Here is an 18,291-nt window from a genome sequence, read left to right as displayed (position 1 = left end):
TAATGGTACTTGTCTGCCTGTGTGTTTCATGAGTGTACATGCACAAGTGCGTTTATTTTTGACTTTATAAACGAGTGCTATAGCTTATAAGGTAGTTATCTTTGGTCTGACTGTGATCTGAGATCATCAGAGTTTCACAACTAGCAGAGAGAAACTGTGTGTTCATCCCATCTCTGCTGTCTCCACCTGTAAGCGTGAAATGTTCCGTGAAATGTTCCCTGTGTTTGCGGGTGTCTTTTACTTCTCTGTTTGTGTTTCCGCTGCGTGTCTGTGTTTTGTCTGTGAAGCCTGTTTGCACTGCGTTCTGACCAGACCGGTCAAGACTGCGGCAAAGAGAAATCACTGCAGGACCTTCGGAGTAGTTTTGTATTAGGTTGTGATGTCCTCTGCTGGTGTAAGCTTAGAAGTGCATCTTATCATTCTCAAGGCTGCAACTGTTGCTACATCATTAAGTCTAGAGTGTGACTCATTGGCACAATAATGTGGAGGGATTTCAATGGAGACTTACTAATTAAGACTTCTAATTATTGATCATTATCCTGAATGAGGATCTTTTGTTAATTCATGTTCTAATAACGTCTTTTTGATTGTTCCTGCTATGTTTTTCCCCTTCATCTCTCTCTCCCGCCCAGGTGGAAACCCAAGCAGTGGTGCAGACGTTCGCCAGCCAAACATTTAGTTCTTTCCTGGACATGCTGCTGTGCTGTTCGGTGTTTCTGGCTCTCTCACTGGCCTGTTTCCTTCAACCGCTTGTCAGCCAGCAGAGTCTGTCCACAACGGCGCTCATTCTGACAGCTGTAGCCACCCTGCTGGAGGTTACGGCTCTGCTGATAGCTATACGGTGAGATACTGGGTAAAGAGAGGAGGGCCATGAGCCAGATCCAGCCTGCAAGACAATGTCGGGAGGAGCCCCCCACACGTTTAAAAATGTATTGTTGTGTCCTGTTATACATTTTTGGGGTATTTTTTTTGCCAAGAGGGTTTCACTTGGCCTGCCAGATCTTTCTCGCAGAAAACTGTTAAATTAATCACTGTATATGCATTATTTTTTTTGAGGTAAAAATACTTATATTAAAAATATGAAAGACAAGACAAGTCAATTAGGATCAACTTGGGATCATAGAACCACATACTTTTTTAAGGAATTAAGAAAAATCATGTTGGTATTTTTCCACCCATTTTCTAGGCATAAACAAATGAGACACAACTATTTGGATCAAACTTTAAAAATACCTCTTAAGGCTTCTATAAAGTTCCGTTTTGCATCTTAACAATATAGCACAATACAATAGGGGCTTCATTTTGGCCCGTCTCCTACTATTAAGTTTCACTGTAAGCCCTCCAAAGCAAAAGTTTTTGCACTTCTGGTTTAAAGTAATCAATTCATTTAAAGGCAGAAAACACAACAAGAGAATTGGCTATTTGCTTCATGTCTGATCTTTAGCAATTTACGACTAACTTTGCAACTTGTCAACTTTAAAACATCAGTTATGACAGCAACAAAATACCCATTACTAGTTTGAAAGAATCCAGGCTTAGAGAAGAAGAAACTACATGGAGGCAGGACAGCTCGAAGAGAGATGGTAAATTATTATTATAATTGTTTTGGTGGAATTGGATGAATTGGCTCCCTGTCTCATCTGCAAGGGGAACGTTTCGCTGGGAACACAATATCAAGGAGCACAACTGTTACAAGATTGGGGGCAGAGTGCAGGGTATGAGGAAAAGGTGAGGGTAAGAGAAGTTGCTCAGCTTTGAGTGTATTTGGTAGAATTAGTTGTTTTAAATTAATTTGTTTCAGACCCCTGATAGAGAGGGTGAAGGAACTGAACGGTTGCATGCAGGGTAATTGGATTATCTTTACCTCCTTAAAGTCGTTAGATAACTGCAACTGGAAAGTTTATCTGACATATTATTGCCAAGTGCTGATTTCAAAATTTCAAACGGAGAGAGAAAAAGGGGATAAGGGGATTAACCTGGACAACAGGGAACTCTTAAGACTGGGATTATTAGAAATGAGAGACCTGGAGCAAAGTGCCAAATTATGTTGAGTGATTTCATGTGTTTGTTACGTCAAGTCGGTGATTTAGATCATTCATCCATTTTTTTCATTGAAACCTTTATTTAAATTGGAAAGGCTTTTTTAGTGTCACCCTGAATTGAAAACATGTACAACATATACATATAATACAATACATGTTTTAAAAACATAAACAGAGCAGCATATACCAACGCAAACTACACATTGCATCCGGATGTTTAAAAGTCAATGGTGGATAAAAGGGTAGTTTTGATAATTCATGCCTTATTTTTATTTTAAAAATGCCAGTTCATCATAAATGAATATATTTTGTTTACTGGCCCTTGGTTTTGTTCGAGCATTGAGAGGCTGTGTGAGTTCAAGCCAAGGTATTCGGAATCAGCACTTTATTAATATTATCTCTGATACAGCATGATAATCTCTATATAAATCACAGCTCACTGTTTTTTTTCTCTCCAGTATGACTTTCTACCTGGGCACCGTGCTGCACTGCACTCGGGTGCTGATGACAGTGATTTCAGGCTGGATAGCTCGTCACCTTATCGGAGCCATCCTGGTGTCCCTGCCGGCTGTGGCCGTCTTCTCTCATGTCACCTGTGACACGCATCTCTCCATCCAGGTGGACTATTAAATTGAATATTTTTTCTGTTTACAAACTGATCTCAAGGGTGCTGAAAACTAGTACTGTTATTTGGTTGCTGTCTTTGTAAGCAGATTTATTCTCTCTCTCATTCATACTGTTAAGAATCTCATCTTGTGCTCATAAAACCTCCACCTCTGACTTTATTACATTCAGCATATGTCTTTTAGTTGCGGAGTTATATTAATACAGCTTGCAGTGTAATTTATGTGTGAACTGTAATGGCTCTTTTGACTAATGACTCTGTGCCCTATATTATTCCCAGCTCAACATGTTCATCTGCTGTGCTGTCATCATAGCTATCATTCAGTACTGTAACTTCTGCCAGCTCAGCTACTGGATGCGCTCAGTCCTAGCGACTCTGGTGGGAGTAGCAATGCTTGCCTTGCTCTTCAGCTCCCCCTGCAGGTATGACCTATTATAGCGACAACGAAAGGACATTTGTTTTTGCTCAAAGATTTGTCAAATGTGTTATGATTTATTGTGTGTTCAATATTAGTGTAGAGATAATGTGATATACATTGGATAGTGATGCATTAATGCGTGCTACCTGTGTTTTATCTCTTCCAGTGTTGCTAAGAGTCTTTTTAAGAGAGAGTTTCTCTGGTAGGTACGATTATTACGGTTAGCAATTTGTTAGTGTCCTAGTTTACACCTGCTCATCAACCAATCAGTTCTACGTGTATGTGTATGTATATGTGTATGTGTAGATGTCTGTGTACATGTACGTCTACGTCTGTGTACGAGTACCTGTACGGCCGGTACTCAGCTTATTCATAAACTTGCAGCAACACAAGCAGACCGCAGAGCTGACAGTGTGACTTGCAGGAATGGCCATCAGGAGCACTACTTTCCGCTAGTGCTCCTGATCCCCAGTCTATGAAATGCCCTGGTTTTTAGAGGGCAGAAAAAAGTACTGGCAGCTTCTGAGAAGTGTCGGAACATGTAAAAAATCATGATACTCCAAAAAGTTAAATGTAAAGCCCAGGTGCTGCATACCAGTGAGGACCAACCAACTTTAAGCACTGGTCAGGTGCAGGCAACTCATGCCCAAAGATTCAATAGTTATGGCGTTTACTTAAAGCAAAACTCTCGCCAAAATGCAACCTAGGCTTTTTTTGTGAATGTATATGAGTCAAACCTTCATGTAAAAGCATAATTGCGAAGAAATAGGCACTTTTAAGATTTACCGTAGTTTCATCTTCGGGCAAGCTCATTTTTAGTGGGAGTTCTGGGGCACTCTTACACTAGCATCAAAATCGCTATTTTTAAAAAACTAAGATGGCTCGACACAGCATCAAACTTTGTGCGTAGTACACATGAACACGAGCATTGAGAACATTGTTTGTGTACACAGAGTTTGCTTTTTGGACAGTCAGTCAAACGAGAGTTTTGCTTTGAGACTTGAGAAGTGCCACATTTATTTTGAGGACCAAATTACTATTTCTAACCTTTTCTTTAACTATTTATTGTTTCCCTACTCAAGGTCGGATGGCCAGAACCATACCACCAGCAGCAACAGCAGCAGCAGCAACAGCTCCATTGTCATGGCTGACGGCCCAGCAGACTCCAACCCACAGCCACACCCACAGGACCTGCTGGGCCCCGAGGCCTGCGTGGCCTTTTTCCTGCTCCTCCTCCTGGTCTGGTTCCTTAACCGCGAATTTGAGGTCAGTCACCGCTTGCATTACCACGGCAATGTGGAGGCTGATCAACATCGCATCAAGATCCAGAACATGAGGGACCAGGCCGACTGGCTGCTTCGCAATATCATCCCCATCCACGTAGCCGAGCAGCTGAAGGTCACCCAGAGCTACTCCAAGAACCACGACAATGTGGGCGTCATATTTGCCAGCATTGTAAACTTCAGTGAGTTTTATGAGGAAAGCTACGAGGGAGGCAAGGAGTGCTACCGGGTCCTCAACGAGCTAATTGGAGACTTTGATGAGCTGTTACGGAAGCCTGCCTTCTCAAATATCGAAAAGATCAAGACCATCGGTGCCACGTACATGGCTGCAGCAGGACTAAATGCACAGCAGTGTGCAGATGCGGCGCATCCTCATGCCCACCTCCGTGCTCTTTTTGAATTTGCGCTGGAAATGATGCGCGTTGTCGACGACTTCAACAAGAACATGCTGGGCTTTGGCTTCAAGCTACGCATTGGATTCAACCACGGCCCTCTAACAGCGGGGGTGATTGGCACCACGAAGCTTCTCTATGATATCTGGGGCGACACGGTCAACATCGCCAGTCGCATGGATACTACAGGCGTGGAGTGTCGTGTCCAGGTCAGCGAGGAGAGCTATTGTGTGCTCAGTGGAATGGATTATGAGTTTGATTACCGTGGCACAGTTAACGTTAAAGGCAAAGGTCAGATGAAGACCTTCCTTTACCCGAAGAGCGGTGACAGCGGCCCTGTGCCTCAGTACCAACTGTCAGTCTCACCAGAGATCCGAGCACAGGTGGATGGTAGCATTGGGCGATCGCCCACAGATGAAATCGCCAGTATGGTGCCCGCAACCAGCACAAATGCAACCAGTACCACTACTTTGGTCCCCAGTGCCAGTGCTGGTTCCTCTATCACAACAGGGCATGGCCATGACAAAGAGGCGACCAGCCGTGAAAGACGCCCCTCGACAGAGACCTCTCATGCCAGGCAGTCTACGTCTCACGGTGGCATGACATGTCTCCCTGTCACCAACCGAGAAGGGCCCTCTGCAAATAACAAACAGCACATCATCTCATCCTCGGCTCAGCAAAATACTCCCCAAAATTCCACAACAATATCCCCGAAAGACATCAAGAAAGACAAACGCGAGGATGATTGTGACAGTAATGTTGGAGAGTTAACCAGACTTTAAGAATTTGTTTTATCACAAGTCCTCTTACCCTTTAAGCTCTTGTTCCTGCAGGTTGGCATTTGTAGAATTGCTGTACATTTGGTCCTACCATGGGCAGAATCAGGGGGAAAGACCCCCGGGCCAGGCAGCAGGTTTCTTTTAGTCCATATCTCATTGGATGATACTGTCAGTGGAGGGTGCTGACAGGACCACAGAGTGATCAGGCAGAAACACGGAGGAAATGGGAAGATGGTGATGGCTGACTCTGAACTTTCTCTCGCCTGCTACAGATCCCATCGTCTCCCATTAACTTACTTGATTATCTGTACACCTTTAATCTTAATTCTTTCTTTCATATGTCTTTTAAGTGCCTTTAGAATAGAATAATGTGTAGACCAAGCCTTTTTGAGTAAGGGACGAATAACATAAAAGGGAAAACTGTAAATAAGCAGACTTTTTTGGACAAATGCTTTGCTTTTGTTACAATTTTACTTTGTAAACTATGTTTTGCTATGATATTTTGCCTTTTATCAAAGAAGAGCTCAGCAAGCTGACCTTACATATGGAAAGTGCCACAGTTTGTCAAATGAAAGCTATTAAGATGTGTCCAAGATATGTATTAGTAAAATCTGCACAAGAATGCAGCAGAGCCTGTTTCGATGTTCTCCATGATAACCAGAAAGACGCTAATCAGTTCAGGCAGACGAGGCCAGGCTGTGTGTTGTGTGAGTGTATCTGCATGCATACCGTGTGTTTGAGTGTGTGTTTGTATGTGACTGTGTATTAATAAGAACACGCAGGGTTTTAATGACAAGAGGTGACGATTAGTTCCTCGACTGATTTGGTGAAACTGGAGGATGACAAACATGTTTTGGAACGCAGTTGGAGAAGAAAAAAAGAAAAAAGAAATCAGTTGCTGATGTGGCAGCTCCTTCTCTGGCCTCGGTTAAGATCTTTTTATTGCCTCAGTACTGAGGCATAACGGTCTCAGCTACACTTAATCATGCATGCGTGCAACAACAGCAACGTAGACAAGGCTAACTGTTACTAGTGTTTGTGCCCTCCCTCAAGATCTTATGGGAGCTCAAGCTGTGATTCGCGTTGATCCAACAAGGCACGGCTGTACCTGTAGAGTGTCTTTAGCTGTGACTGTATATCGACTAGAGAGAACAACTGCCTAGGTTTGCTGTGGAATCACTGTGTGTTAGTTGATAGTGCTTTTAAGACATGGATACACACATGTCACAAATCAAAACTAAATGTGTTTTATCGTATTTATTGTCACACGAAAACTTGAACTGTTCACGTGAAGCTCTCCTTTCTCCTGATTCTTTTGATTTGAAAGACATTACTGGACGGAAACAGCTGGACGCATTAGCCGCTTCATACTTTTCAGCAGCATGAAACTCAATGTACAAGCGCTGCAAATGCAAAGGCAGTGCACCAAATGTATTTCATATTGTATCCCTATTGGTGTTTTTACTCTTCCTTTTCTGACTTCACTGATTTCATACTATGACGTCGCATTATTAAGGAAATCTAACTGTAAATCTCTCGTGCTGTTACATTTTCTCTATGTCACTGTTTCTCAGCAGAAAGGATTGTGTGCTCAGAAGCAAAAAAAAAAGTTTCTAAGTGTCTTATCTTTTTGACATTTTAGATATCCTGGAAAACAGTTTACTTAATATTTTTTGATTAACATTTCATCATCAGTACTTTTAAGTAATCAAGCAACAAAGAACCAATTTGCCTTCTTTATTGATCATCGAAACATTTCTTTCAGCTGCCTCCTCTCTCTACGTGTGAAACTAGGGTAGCTTGTGCCTTTTAACTCTGAACCTGATTTTTAAACTCTTTTTTTCTTTCCACCATGTGCTCTAAGTTGTTTTAATTTTCTCAAAAAGCTGATGGTATGCATAAGCAGAAGAATGTTTACTTTTGTGCTTGGGTCACATTTCATTTTTGAAGTTTTCTAAGGGTCATGACATTTGAGCAGTGCCTTTTCTCAATATTAAAGGTAAACGTACCAAACACATTCAACATTAATTGGTCTTTTTGCAGTTTTTTTTTAAATTTCCTTTTTTGTTTTTGTGCTGTATTCATTGCTCAGATGGACTTGGGTTCTTTTAAATGCAATAATATCATCTTGGATTGAAAGGGAAAATTACCTTCTTTATGCTAATGAGCACACAACCCTTGCACCAGCCCAGAAATGTTGTTTCTTATACTACAATAAAAGGACTCTTACATTAGTTGTTGTTGTCATATCCAAGGTTAAGTGCTTAATAGAGTGTCATAGATAGCAGATAAGTTACATTGCTTTTTCCTCCTTAGTATTTCTGATAAGCTCTTTTAAATAATGTGTTTTTTATGAACTCTGAACATTTTTTTCTGGATTAGTATTGTACATGTGACAAATGGGAACACTGAAATAGAAGGGTCGACTCACCTTTTTTTTTGCTTCAGGGCAAACAAGCCTTTGATTTCGATTTACGGAGATGTAAGTGACATTCTGAATCAGCAGAATGGAACACAATGGAACATTTTGATGCCAAAGAGTGTCATTGTCATCTTTGTGTGTTATCTTATCTCCTCCTTAAAGGATAAATTCACCCAACAATAAAGATTCAGTCATTATTTTCCCACCGTCATACAGATGAAAAGTCAGGTGAAGTTTTGTTGTCCATAAAAACATTTCTGGGGCTTCTCAGCATAACTGCAAGGCAGCAAGTTCCTAAACAACTAGAGTTGATGGGGACTTGTTTTAAAATGTAAAAACCCCATTAATTTCATACAGCTTGTCCTGCGTAATCCAAGTCTCTGGAAGCCCTGAGATACCAAATCGACTTAAGTTATTTGCATCATCAAATTGCAGTCAAGCATATGCACCCACTGTCGATGGGTTTTGTCGGCACTTACCTTAGCAGCTACGGTGAAGATATTGGGTTAAGGGGGTAAATAACAGCACTTCAAATCAGGTTTAGGATCTCTGTGGATTTGGAAACTTTCGATTATACAGGACAAAAATGCCGTAGCGCTGTTTTGCTGCGAAGCTCCAGAAACGTTTTGTGGGCTATGACACTTCACCTGACCTTCCATCAGTATGGGAGGGGAGGGGGAGTAGATAATGATTGTAATTCCATTTTTGGGTGAACTTATCCTTTAATTTGCATTAGGTTGTGTTGTGCACGCTCAAGAAAGGTCATTTATATAATCACTGTTTAAACACATTTGCACAAGGCACTCACTTTTTATGTACAGTATGCCTTTATATTGTATAGTATCTGAGCATTTTTCTATTATTTATATAAGCGCATGTACTAGAATATTAAATAGTATGGGTAACTTTAACAATGTTGGAACAATACTTGTGTGGTCCGTTCGCCTGCATGTGCATAAAAAATGTACGAGTGTTTGTAAAACTGTGCGGTTGTGTGTGGGATGCTCTAATCTTAGCAGGAATGTGACCAGGACATTTAAGTCAACTTCATCATCTCAAAAAGTATAACATGCTCGGACAGTAAGGCTTCAATAAATACATATTTCCTTTTTGTATAGTTTTTTTCTTTAAACTAGCCAAATAAAACTGGTGAGACACAACTAGGTGTGTGCAGGTAGGCCATATTTCAGTAGCCTGCTAAAGCCAAGTTTTCATGAAATGTTGCTTTCTTTGGAATTGTTTTTGTATAGAGCACGCTAATCGGTATCCAAGTGAAGGTTAAAGTTGAATAAAGTCAGTTGCTGGGAAAAGTTGTCCGATTGAATTCATAGTTTGTACACTACATGTGGTTCTGTATTTATAAGTGATGGATCGTAAGAAGGTACATGTTCTTTAGTTACTGTTCTTAGCCAACAAACAAACTGACAACACTGAGGTACTTTCCTGGAGTCCTTCTTTTTTTTTTAACTGCATGCACTATTACTCTGTAACCTTACCTTGTTTTTGCAAACATTAAATCCTTTTTATACATAAAATAATGTTACAAATATAATTGTTTGAATTGGCTTCAACTCAAACCAGTTTCAACCTTAAATTTGACGTATTCAATTTAAAAGGGACAAATAGGCTGCATAGTGAGTACTTTATTCGTATTAGTCGTGTCCTTTCACTTACGTACGCTTTTGAATGCATTTACACTTTTTTTTAATACTTCTCTTGCACTGGTTTCCCTGGTTCCTGGGCAGGGAGCAAAAAAGAGCCACAAGGCCCTAATATCTGCACTGGAGTATTATCACTGTATTATTATATGTGTATTATTAATACACTGTCAATATTTCAGTTTTTAATACCACAGTTGCAACTTTATTTTAATAATTTAGTTGCTAGTTACTTTGCAGATGCTTCACAGCCAAAGCAGCACATTTCAAAATATATTTTAATCTATATTAAATTTCAAATTTGAAGGATTCAAATAATTGGAAAAATGGCACATATTGGGTCTGGTAATTGCTCAACCCATGTCTGTATATACATTCATGTAAATATATGTATATTTGTATATGTTTGACTTGTATTGGTACGAATGACACTTCATTAAATTATTGGAAGACACTTTCTTTTACCAAAGCCAATTTTTAACATGATATTTCTATTTTTACTCAAGTATGACTTTGGGTCATGAAATGGAAATAATCACCTGTAAGTACCTCAGCATTTTTACTAAAGTACAGCACTTAAATTCAGCCCTACTTGGTCACCTTGCCCCCAACATGTATAAGAATAGATGTATAAAGTTGCAAAAAAACGAAAAAAATCAAGTACAAGTTCTATAAATTGTACCATATTACAGTTGTTTTAATGTAAGCCTACTTATTGTCCACCCCCTCCTATGAACTTAATAACTGCTGTCTGTGTATTAACTTCAACAATGCACCGTTGTTTTTTTTTTTAAAGTAAGTCCTTTAAATTTGCATTAGTGCCTGTTATGTGTTTGTGAAGTTTAAAACAGGTAGCATACAGTAAAAATCATCTTTTGGGGGGTTATTCCTCCCCTAGAGGCAACTTCACGTACGTCCCCATGACGCACGGTGGGACTCAGGTTTACGTCAGGACGTCACAGCGCGACGCCTCCCCCTCCTCCCCCCACAGTCTAGCTGGGAAGAAAAAAAACTTTTTTTTGTATCGGAGGAATCAACAGCCGCCATCTTGACGCGGCTCAGAATCGGGATTTCGGGGGGAGCATTAATTTTAAAAACCGATCGGAGGTACCCAGACCGAGCTCAAACGGCTTTTTTCGTCCAGAAAATCGAAGTGTTAGTTCTTCCGATGAGAATTAATGCAAACATGTGAGGATTACGTGGGTTTTTATCGTCTCGAAAGCCCACTGTATATTTGATTTCCCTTTTAGAGAGCGCCGCTTCTCGCCGTATCTCCGTCCCGAGACGCTGTATTTACCGGGAGACAGCGACGAGAAAAATAATCCACTTCATAGAAAATATTTTTTGAATTTTGCTCTTTTTATTTAAGCCCGAGATAGATTTTATGGTCGCTCGTTTCGACTGCGAAAAAAATGATTCTGTACAGACGTGAAACCGGCGATCTGCGGAGAAAGGGATTTGCCTACGCCTTTTGTAATATTTTATGATTGATTTTTATTTATTTTTCTCGAACTGAAATAATTTTTGGACGTAATTATTAAGGATAATTATGTGGGTGTTGGGTGTTGGATTATCATGGGGTGATCTTCGGCGGCGAAGCGTGGCGCTGTTGCCCTTCTTTTGAAACCGTTTTCTCCAGGCAGCATTTCGCCAGTCTGCCAGTCCAGAAGAAGAAAAAAAGAAACTGTGAAATTGCTCCTTTACGCGTAACGTTAGGAAAAGTTACCCGTCATTACGAGCCGGAGGCCGCCAAGTTGGACTGATCCTGCTGTTATTTTTCTGCACCATCAACCATTCATAAAAATCTGCCGATCAGGATGGCTGACAATCTGCTGGATGTCGGACCCCCCACTGCAAAGCGACCTAAGCTGAATTCACCTCTCTCAGGATCAGATGGCCCAGGTAAGAACAGGACTTTTTTTTTTTGTTTATACAAACACAACTCGCTGATAAAGAGGATGTGCAAACTTGCAACCATATGCATGTCTGTGGAGTCCGCACAGTTGCACAGCCCTGCTCAATGCATGCACCTTTAAGGGAAAGAGCTACAACAATGTAAAATCCATCCACTGTGCACATATCATGGGAAAACTGTCCACCAAGTTCCTGTAGAAGTGTTGGATTAAGTCTGCAGTTAGTGTGTATATAAAAGTGCAAACTCACTGCCTACTCATCACAAGAGAATTACTCATCTGGGGGAATGTGCCCCCAACTTTTCAGTTTTAAAGGGTCAAAAGTAACAACAACATAATGGTTGCTTGGCAATCATTACATCTCTGAGATACAAATTAATTACAATTCTATGTTTGTACAAGTCATATGATGTTGGTTTTTCTCAGTTTTGCCCCATGTTGGACTGGTTCTGTCAATGTGCCATGTCACCTGTTCATTACCTAGCCAGAAATTACAACAAAAAAACCCTCTTATTCTTGTCACCAGTTAACATAGAGGATCCTGTTGTTGGATTGGATTTAATGTCTAGCTCATTGGCCCTTCAGCAGTGCAGATTCTTTACAGTCGCAAGTACTTGAACCTGAGTTGTCTGGAGGAAAGATAATCTCTCTCTCGCCACTGGGTCAGCATGCCACTGAAGGTTCAGCCCCTCTTTCATTCAGCAAAACGCACGAATGGTCTGGGTTTAAAGAGATCTGGAAAGATATACTGCAAAACTACATGTGTGTTGTACCTATGTCCAACCTTTCTGCTGTTGGTGTATACAACATAGCCTCAGAGCTGAGAAAAGCTGCTGCCATGAAAGAACAGAATATTATAGACTACTAGCCCTGGGGTATGCGTCTTCACCATTCCAGCCGGCACATCAGCATCGCTGGATTAAGTGGAAGAGTTTTTTCCTTTTTTAAAATAAAGTGAGCCTTTTTTAATAAGCTTAGATATTTTGTGGCCAACACATTGCATAATTACTTAAATGATCTGCTGAGGTGGCATGCCACCCGCTCACATGCAAGTTGTGAGGTTTTCAATGTTGTTCAAGCTCTGATATGTGCCTGTGGTGATCAGTTGATCAGTTGATACAGAAATAAATCTTCAATCAGTCTTATGCATTACACAAATTACGCTCAAGTTTTAAAAGGGTCATTATTTACAAGGTACCAGGCTGATGTTTTAGAGTGGTTGCACTAGTGCGCCTAATTTTATCATTTAGGTGCACCAGCACATGAATTAATTGAACACAAAAATACATATGTTATTTAACACACTATGGAAGTGATTGCACACAGGAAAAAAGGTGCACATATATTTTTTCTTAATGTGAACCGAAACACACTTTTTTTTAAAAATCAGACCAGCAAAATTTTAGATGCACCAGTGCGACCAATGAAAATGTCAGGTTTTTGGGCCCATGTGCGAAAAAAAGAGTTGCACCCTGGAGCCCTTTTTATGATATCAACTATTATGGCTGACCAACAGCTGCATTTTTGCAGGTTTCATCTTTAATAAAAGACATTTTCACTAATATACATGGGTTGACATTTCAGAAATGTGCTGTGTTGCATTTATTTGTGAATGAGAGATGGTCCGTATTTCTCATCATGACATGCTCAGTTACTTGGTTGAAGTGGACAACTCAAGGTTTCAATCTTTAAACCGAAGCTTTTATGTTTTCAAAAATGTCAGAAGTTCGACAGTCCTTCAGTCTAAGAATTTAGAGCTGCTACTCAGTGCTTGTGGAGATAAATTAAATACAGAGTAATAAAGATTTGGCACCAGAGCTCTGCATTTGCAGATTTTCCAAAACTTACAAGTGACTTCTTCAAACTTGAACAGAACTGTTGGCATCCATTTGTGAAGCTAGGACATATCCTGTCATGTATGAACTGATTAGCTTGTGACTCACTCTCCAGAGAGGGAAACCTGCTGATGTTGACTGAAAAGTGGGCTCTTACATGGGTTCTGCGTGAGAAAGAGGATTTCATGCATCTCTCAGAGGAAAGCAGAGAAAGGAGGGCTTGGGTGGCTGTGGCTGTCTTTTATTTTCATTGATACTTATTAAGTTTGTTCTTCTCAATTCATTGTTTCATCTATAAAATATAATAAATGTCCATTTCAATTTCCTGGTGCCCTGGTTTATGTCTTCAGAGATCTTGTGTTGTCCATTCTGCATTCCAAAGCGCAAAGATATTCAGTTTACAATGATAGAAAACAGACAAAAGCAGGAAATCTCAGACATTGGAGAAATTACACCAGCAATGGTTGGTATTTTTACTGAAGCGTTTTGTCAAAATGTTTCTGAGTAATTACTACATCAGAGTTGATTGTTGCACGATTAAAAGCTGCTTGACAGTTAGAATTTATTAAAGAGGTCATATTTGCTTTTTGCCTCTTCTTAATTGTGTTATGAAGCATTTTTGTGCATGTAAAAGGTCTAAATGAAAAGCCCAAAGTCCATGCCAAAGGGGGTCACTCTCTCCCACAGAAAACACTGCTCCTGAACCGCCTGAAACACCTGGTTTGGAGTTGAGCCTTTACTTCTGTAACTTATGTGCGTCACTATGTAACAAGTGTTATGTAAATATATATTTTTATATATTTATTATAAAATATATACATCTTAGTCAGTCAGTCAGTCAGCAGACATACAGTTGCTACCGCTGTAGCAATGTTATTTTAGATCACACTACTGTGCTCGGCATGACCTGCCCTGCTCTGCCTCTGATTGGCTGTATTCCGCCCGTTAAGTAATGCACATGTGCAACTCTTGCCAAAGATTGAACAGAGGCGAGATGTCTCACTCTGTAGTGAAAACGGAGCGTTCAAGACACTGTGTGAAAGGGGGTGCTGCAGCAATGATCCATATGTAAACCTATTATACTAGAACCCCCAAACAAAAGTATGAACCCTGAAAATTAGCATAATATGACCTCTTACACATTAAAATTCGATGTTGGCTTAATTTTCATTCAAATGTAATTTCACCGGTTAAGTTTAGTCTAATATGTAATGCACCGATAATGTTTAACCTTAAACAATAAATCGTGCTGAATTTGGACTGTTGACGTGGACTTGATGTTTTCTTACTTTGAGTCGTCGCCTACAAGTGTAGCACACATTTGTTGAACTCATGACATCAAACTTTTGCACCTGTGTAGAGCTTTACAGTGTGGACTAGAGAGCAATACATGTTGCAGCTGTTGTGGATGTTTTTTTTACAGTTTCAGAGGAAAACTACATAGTTGTTAATTGCGAAACATGCTGCACAATTTCCGAGAGGAGGGAAAAATCTGCAAGTTTTAAGACAACCAATCTTATCGGAGCTGTAGAATATTAAATCATCCATCTTTGCTTACCGCATCTTAACCTCTCTTACTCTCAGGTGTACACAAACTACAGGTTAGGTTTTTAATACAGAGATGTATTGGTTGTCTTATCCATATTGGCTGTTAGAAGCAGGTAGTTATCAATATCTACTGAAACAATCCATATTGTGCATCACTCCAATCAATCGTTGAGGACTTCCCTACTTAATAACTGGAAATTTCTCAGTGAGCTCCCTTCACCTCTACTGCAGGAGCATACTTGTCAATTAAACCCTTTTTTTCTAGGCTAAACATGATGGTGTAAAAACTGCTAGGTAAGGCTTTAGTAGATAGATATACTTGCTCTGTACTGCACGTAGCTTTGTTGATATTCTTTTGCTAGCCTCAAAATCAAAAAAGCATGCGCCGTCTCAGTTTTGGGATCGCACCACTGCAGCCGCCTCTCAACTCTCACCCTCTCGAGCAAACACAAAGTCTGGTGCTCTATCTAAATTGCTGTGGAGATCGGAAACATCTGTCTGCCACACAGTCAGCTGAGAGAAGTTTCTTTGTTCAGTCCGTCTTGCCTTCTGTGGGTGGCTGTATTATCTAGCCGGCTGACAGTCCTCGGTCTTCAACCAAGGTAGCTCATCTTCTCAGGGGTGACGGCAGCTTTTGCCGTGCAATAAAGCAGCCTGACACTGAGACTCCTCCCCCAACGCTGCCAGAAGCTCTTTCTGTCTTGGTTGACACACAGAAACATGTATTCAGTGAGACATTGCACAGTGTCTCTTGTAGACCTGCTCTCTTTGAAGTCTTGGATGCAGCGCAGGGTCTTAAGTACACTGAGAAGAATTGAAGTGCTTGGCTGCAGGTGGGAGGATAGGCACAGTTTTTTTTCTTGAGTTGGAAAAAGCCGTAACTCTGAGAATATTTCTCCTTATATTTTTCATGTTATCTTGTGCACACCTAAATTTACTTGGTTTATTTAAATTTTAAGTACCTTGGGTTGATGAAGTGACTCTCTGTACGACATCCATACACAGAGAAAGTGATTAAAGACTCATTTTAAGAAGAGAAATCAGACCACATAACTCCAGGTGGGTGGTTTTCAGAGCATCAAATAATACATTCACTGGCTTTGAAATGTTAAAGTTGGTTACCAGTATTCAGTTGCTACAAAGATTTAATTCATTATGACTAATGCTAGATTCTATAGATGTGTTACAAAGGTGCACTGTCACTATATACCTGATTGTCTTACAGAGTCACGTTTGTTACTGGTAAAGCTCATCTGTCATTGGTAGGCTGACAGATAGCAAAGGCGTCTCCCTCTGCCCCATCCAGCCCATTGCCCACTGTGCTGTGGCTAACGGCCACAGATTAGCAGCCTGTCTTTGATGTTTTTGTTAATGTGTGACAGATTTTTTTATGATGCTCAAGTCTCGTGTCAGTCTGTGTTTGCACCTCTGGTCCCAGGCCAGTGTCAGGCTTGTTTTCATTTGTATGGTTAGATGTGTGTGTTGGCGCTTAAGGTAAGAAATGGGCTGCCACTCTCCAACCCTCGTTCTGCTCATGGGGTTTCCACCTCTCCTCTCTGGCTGATCTACATGATCACCCAACTCCAGGGTGAGCACTAGCTATATTAGCATTAGCATGATTTTTACAGCCATGTTAAAATGTTGCCTTTCCCAGCATGTTAGAGCAGTGGCAGACGATACTCTGGATCTGCTGGCTAATATCTCAGCTGAGTTGGAACTGATTTAGATGAGGAGAACAATGGGTGGCAATGAATGCCAACCGATCAGCCACCCCAATCAGTTCTGCCCTGCAGCCCACTCTACCAACTCTAACTGTAGTATCTTGCACATCCATAAAATTTTCATATTCTCCGGAGCAAGACTTTGAGCTGTTTCACTCTTTCAAATCCCGATCTCTGCAAGAGTAAAAATAGTTTTTCACCCCGTCAGGTTGTTCACATTGCCCTTTTTTCTTGTCATTTTCTCTGAATGGTTGTGGTTTTCATAAACACTGCGCAGCAAATGACTGCAGCCCCAGCTTTACAAGTGTAGTGTGCCACTAATTTTGCACATCTTGAAGTCATCACAGCTCTTCTTATAAAGCACCAAATAAAAGGTTTTACAAATGTACTGCCAATCAAATGGCAAGGAAATGAGCACAGTGCTTCCTCGCCTTTTAAATGTGGCATTACATTTTCGTGATTTTACGTCATTACATCTACCAGTCTGCTGAAGGGGAATGAATCCAGAATTGTTCCCTAATACTAGGGTGCCCCAATTTACAAATTGTCTTTTTTAAACCTCCTTATAAACAGTTTTCAAACAACAGTTCACACAGGCTGAAAGGTAAGGGTGTCACCATTTCACATAACCATAATTTGAGTTGACTTTCAGTAATTTGAACTGGTAATTGTGTTTTATAGCTGCACTCCCACCTACTTGTGCACGTTCAAAGGAAAATACACTTTAAAGACAGCGCAAGACAGAATAAAATGCATAAATAATACATTTTTAAAAAAAAGTTACGTTGACTATGATAACTCTAGTTCGTGCAGTGTATTTTGTACATCTTAATAATGCAATGGAATGAAATAGCTGGCCATGGCCCCCTTAGTAATTATCTTGTTGTTCTTGTAAAAAGATACTAACAGGTGGTTCCTAGATAGTAGTGATGTAAATACCTGCATCAGTACATTTATTTGTTTATTTATTTGTATTATTTCCATTTTGCCGGCTAAATCAGACCTCCACAGGCGGCCTTACCTCTCCAACATTTCCACCACTTGTTAAAGACTGTGCACTAGCTACTTTCCCAGTGCTCAGCGTGATTCCTTATAAATCTAACATGTCCCTTCAGCACTGCCATGATTTGTTGGAACTTTTCTCCCCGTCTCTTTGGGGATAGAGGGGAGCATCTTATTCTTTCCACCTCTATCCCATTTCTCTCTGACTTTGGTAAGGCAGCACAACCCGCTGCACAGCCTGTTATTATCTCCCAGACTGAAGAGTCTAATTGAAGATTTTTGATGCGGCTGTCGAAAAGGTTTGGGTGAATTACAGCTGTCAGTAGCAGTGTCCTCTTCAGGTGAGAATAGTGAGTGTGACTTGAGTGTTAGGATTCTGTCCTCAGTGAACACTTCCGTTGTGATGGCTTGGCATGTGATTTCTTGCCACTGGATATGCTCATCATATCCTTGTTGTATAATGAGCCAATTCAAATGGCATTGAAAAGACTCACCCTGCTGAAGGCACTTTTTCTCTGTGAGTTAGTTTTCTGGCCCAGCTGTATCCTCTCTCTTTTAAATTGTTGTGGTCTCAATCTTGGTGGTGGATAGGCCTCTGGCAGGTAACAGGTGCTTGCTCTCAACTATGTACCATGTCTCTTGCTGTAACTCAG

At 40.6% G+C, this 18,291-nt stretch overlaps 2 protein-coding genes across 7 annotated transcripts in view; both read left to right on the top strand.

The window, feature by feature from the left end:
• Window positions 1-9,275, top strand: part of adcy9 (adenylate cyclase 9) — a 39,593-nt gene extending 30,318 nt beyond the window's left edge. Inside the window, exons 6-10 of the mRNA XM_030407142.1 lie at window positions 633-841; window positions 2,501-2,660; window positions 2,947-3,089; window positions 3,252-3,287; window positions 4,168-9,275. Coding sequence (XP_030263002.1) covers window positions 633-841; window positions 2,501-2,660; window positions 2,947-3,089; window positions 3,252-3,287; window positions 4,168-5,542 — 1,923 coding nt within the window. The 3' untranslated portion in view covers window positions 5,543-9,275. The remainder of the gene's footprint in view (window positions 1-632; window positions 842-2,500; window positions 2,661-2,946; window positions 3,090-3,251; window positions 3,288-4,167) is intronic.
• Window positions 9,276-10,631: 1,356 nt separating this feature from the next.
• crebbpb (CREB binding lysine acetyltransferase b) overlaps window positions 10,632-18,291 on the top strand; it is a 35,121-nt gene continuing 27,461 nt past the window's right edge. For all 6 annotated transcript variants that reach the window (XM_030407460.1, XM_030407456.1, XM_030407459.1 and 3 more), the window contains exon 1: window positions 10,632-11,521. In XM_030407460.1, the coding sequence (XP_030263320.1) occupies window positions 11,437-11,521 (85 nt within the window). In that variant the 5' untranslated portion in view covers window positions 10,632-11,436. The remainder of the gene's footprint in view (window positions 11,522-18,291) is intronic.

The sequence above is a fragment of the Sparus aurata genome, chromosome 23 (assembly GCF_900880675.1).
Source record: "Sparus aurata chromosome 23, fSpaAur1.1, whole genome shotgun sequence".
NCBI classification, from domain to species: Eukaryota; Metazoa; Chordata; class Actinopteri; order Spariformes; family Sparidae; genus Sparus; species Sparus aurata.
The sequence above is the reverse complement of the archived record's forward strand: the minus strand, read 5'-3'. Positions and strand labels throughout refer to the sequence as shown.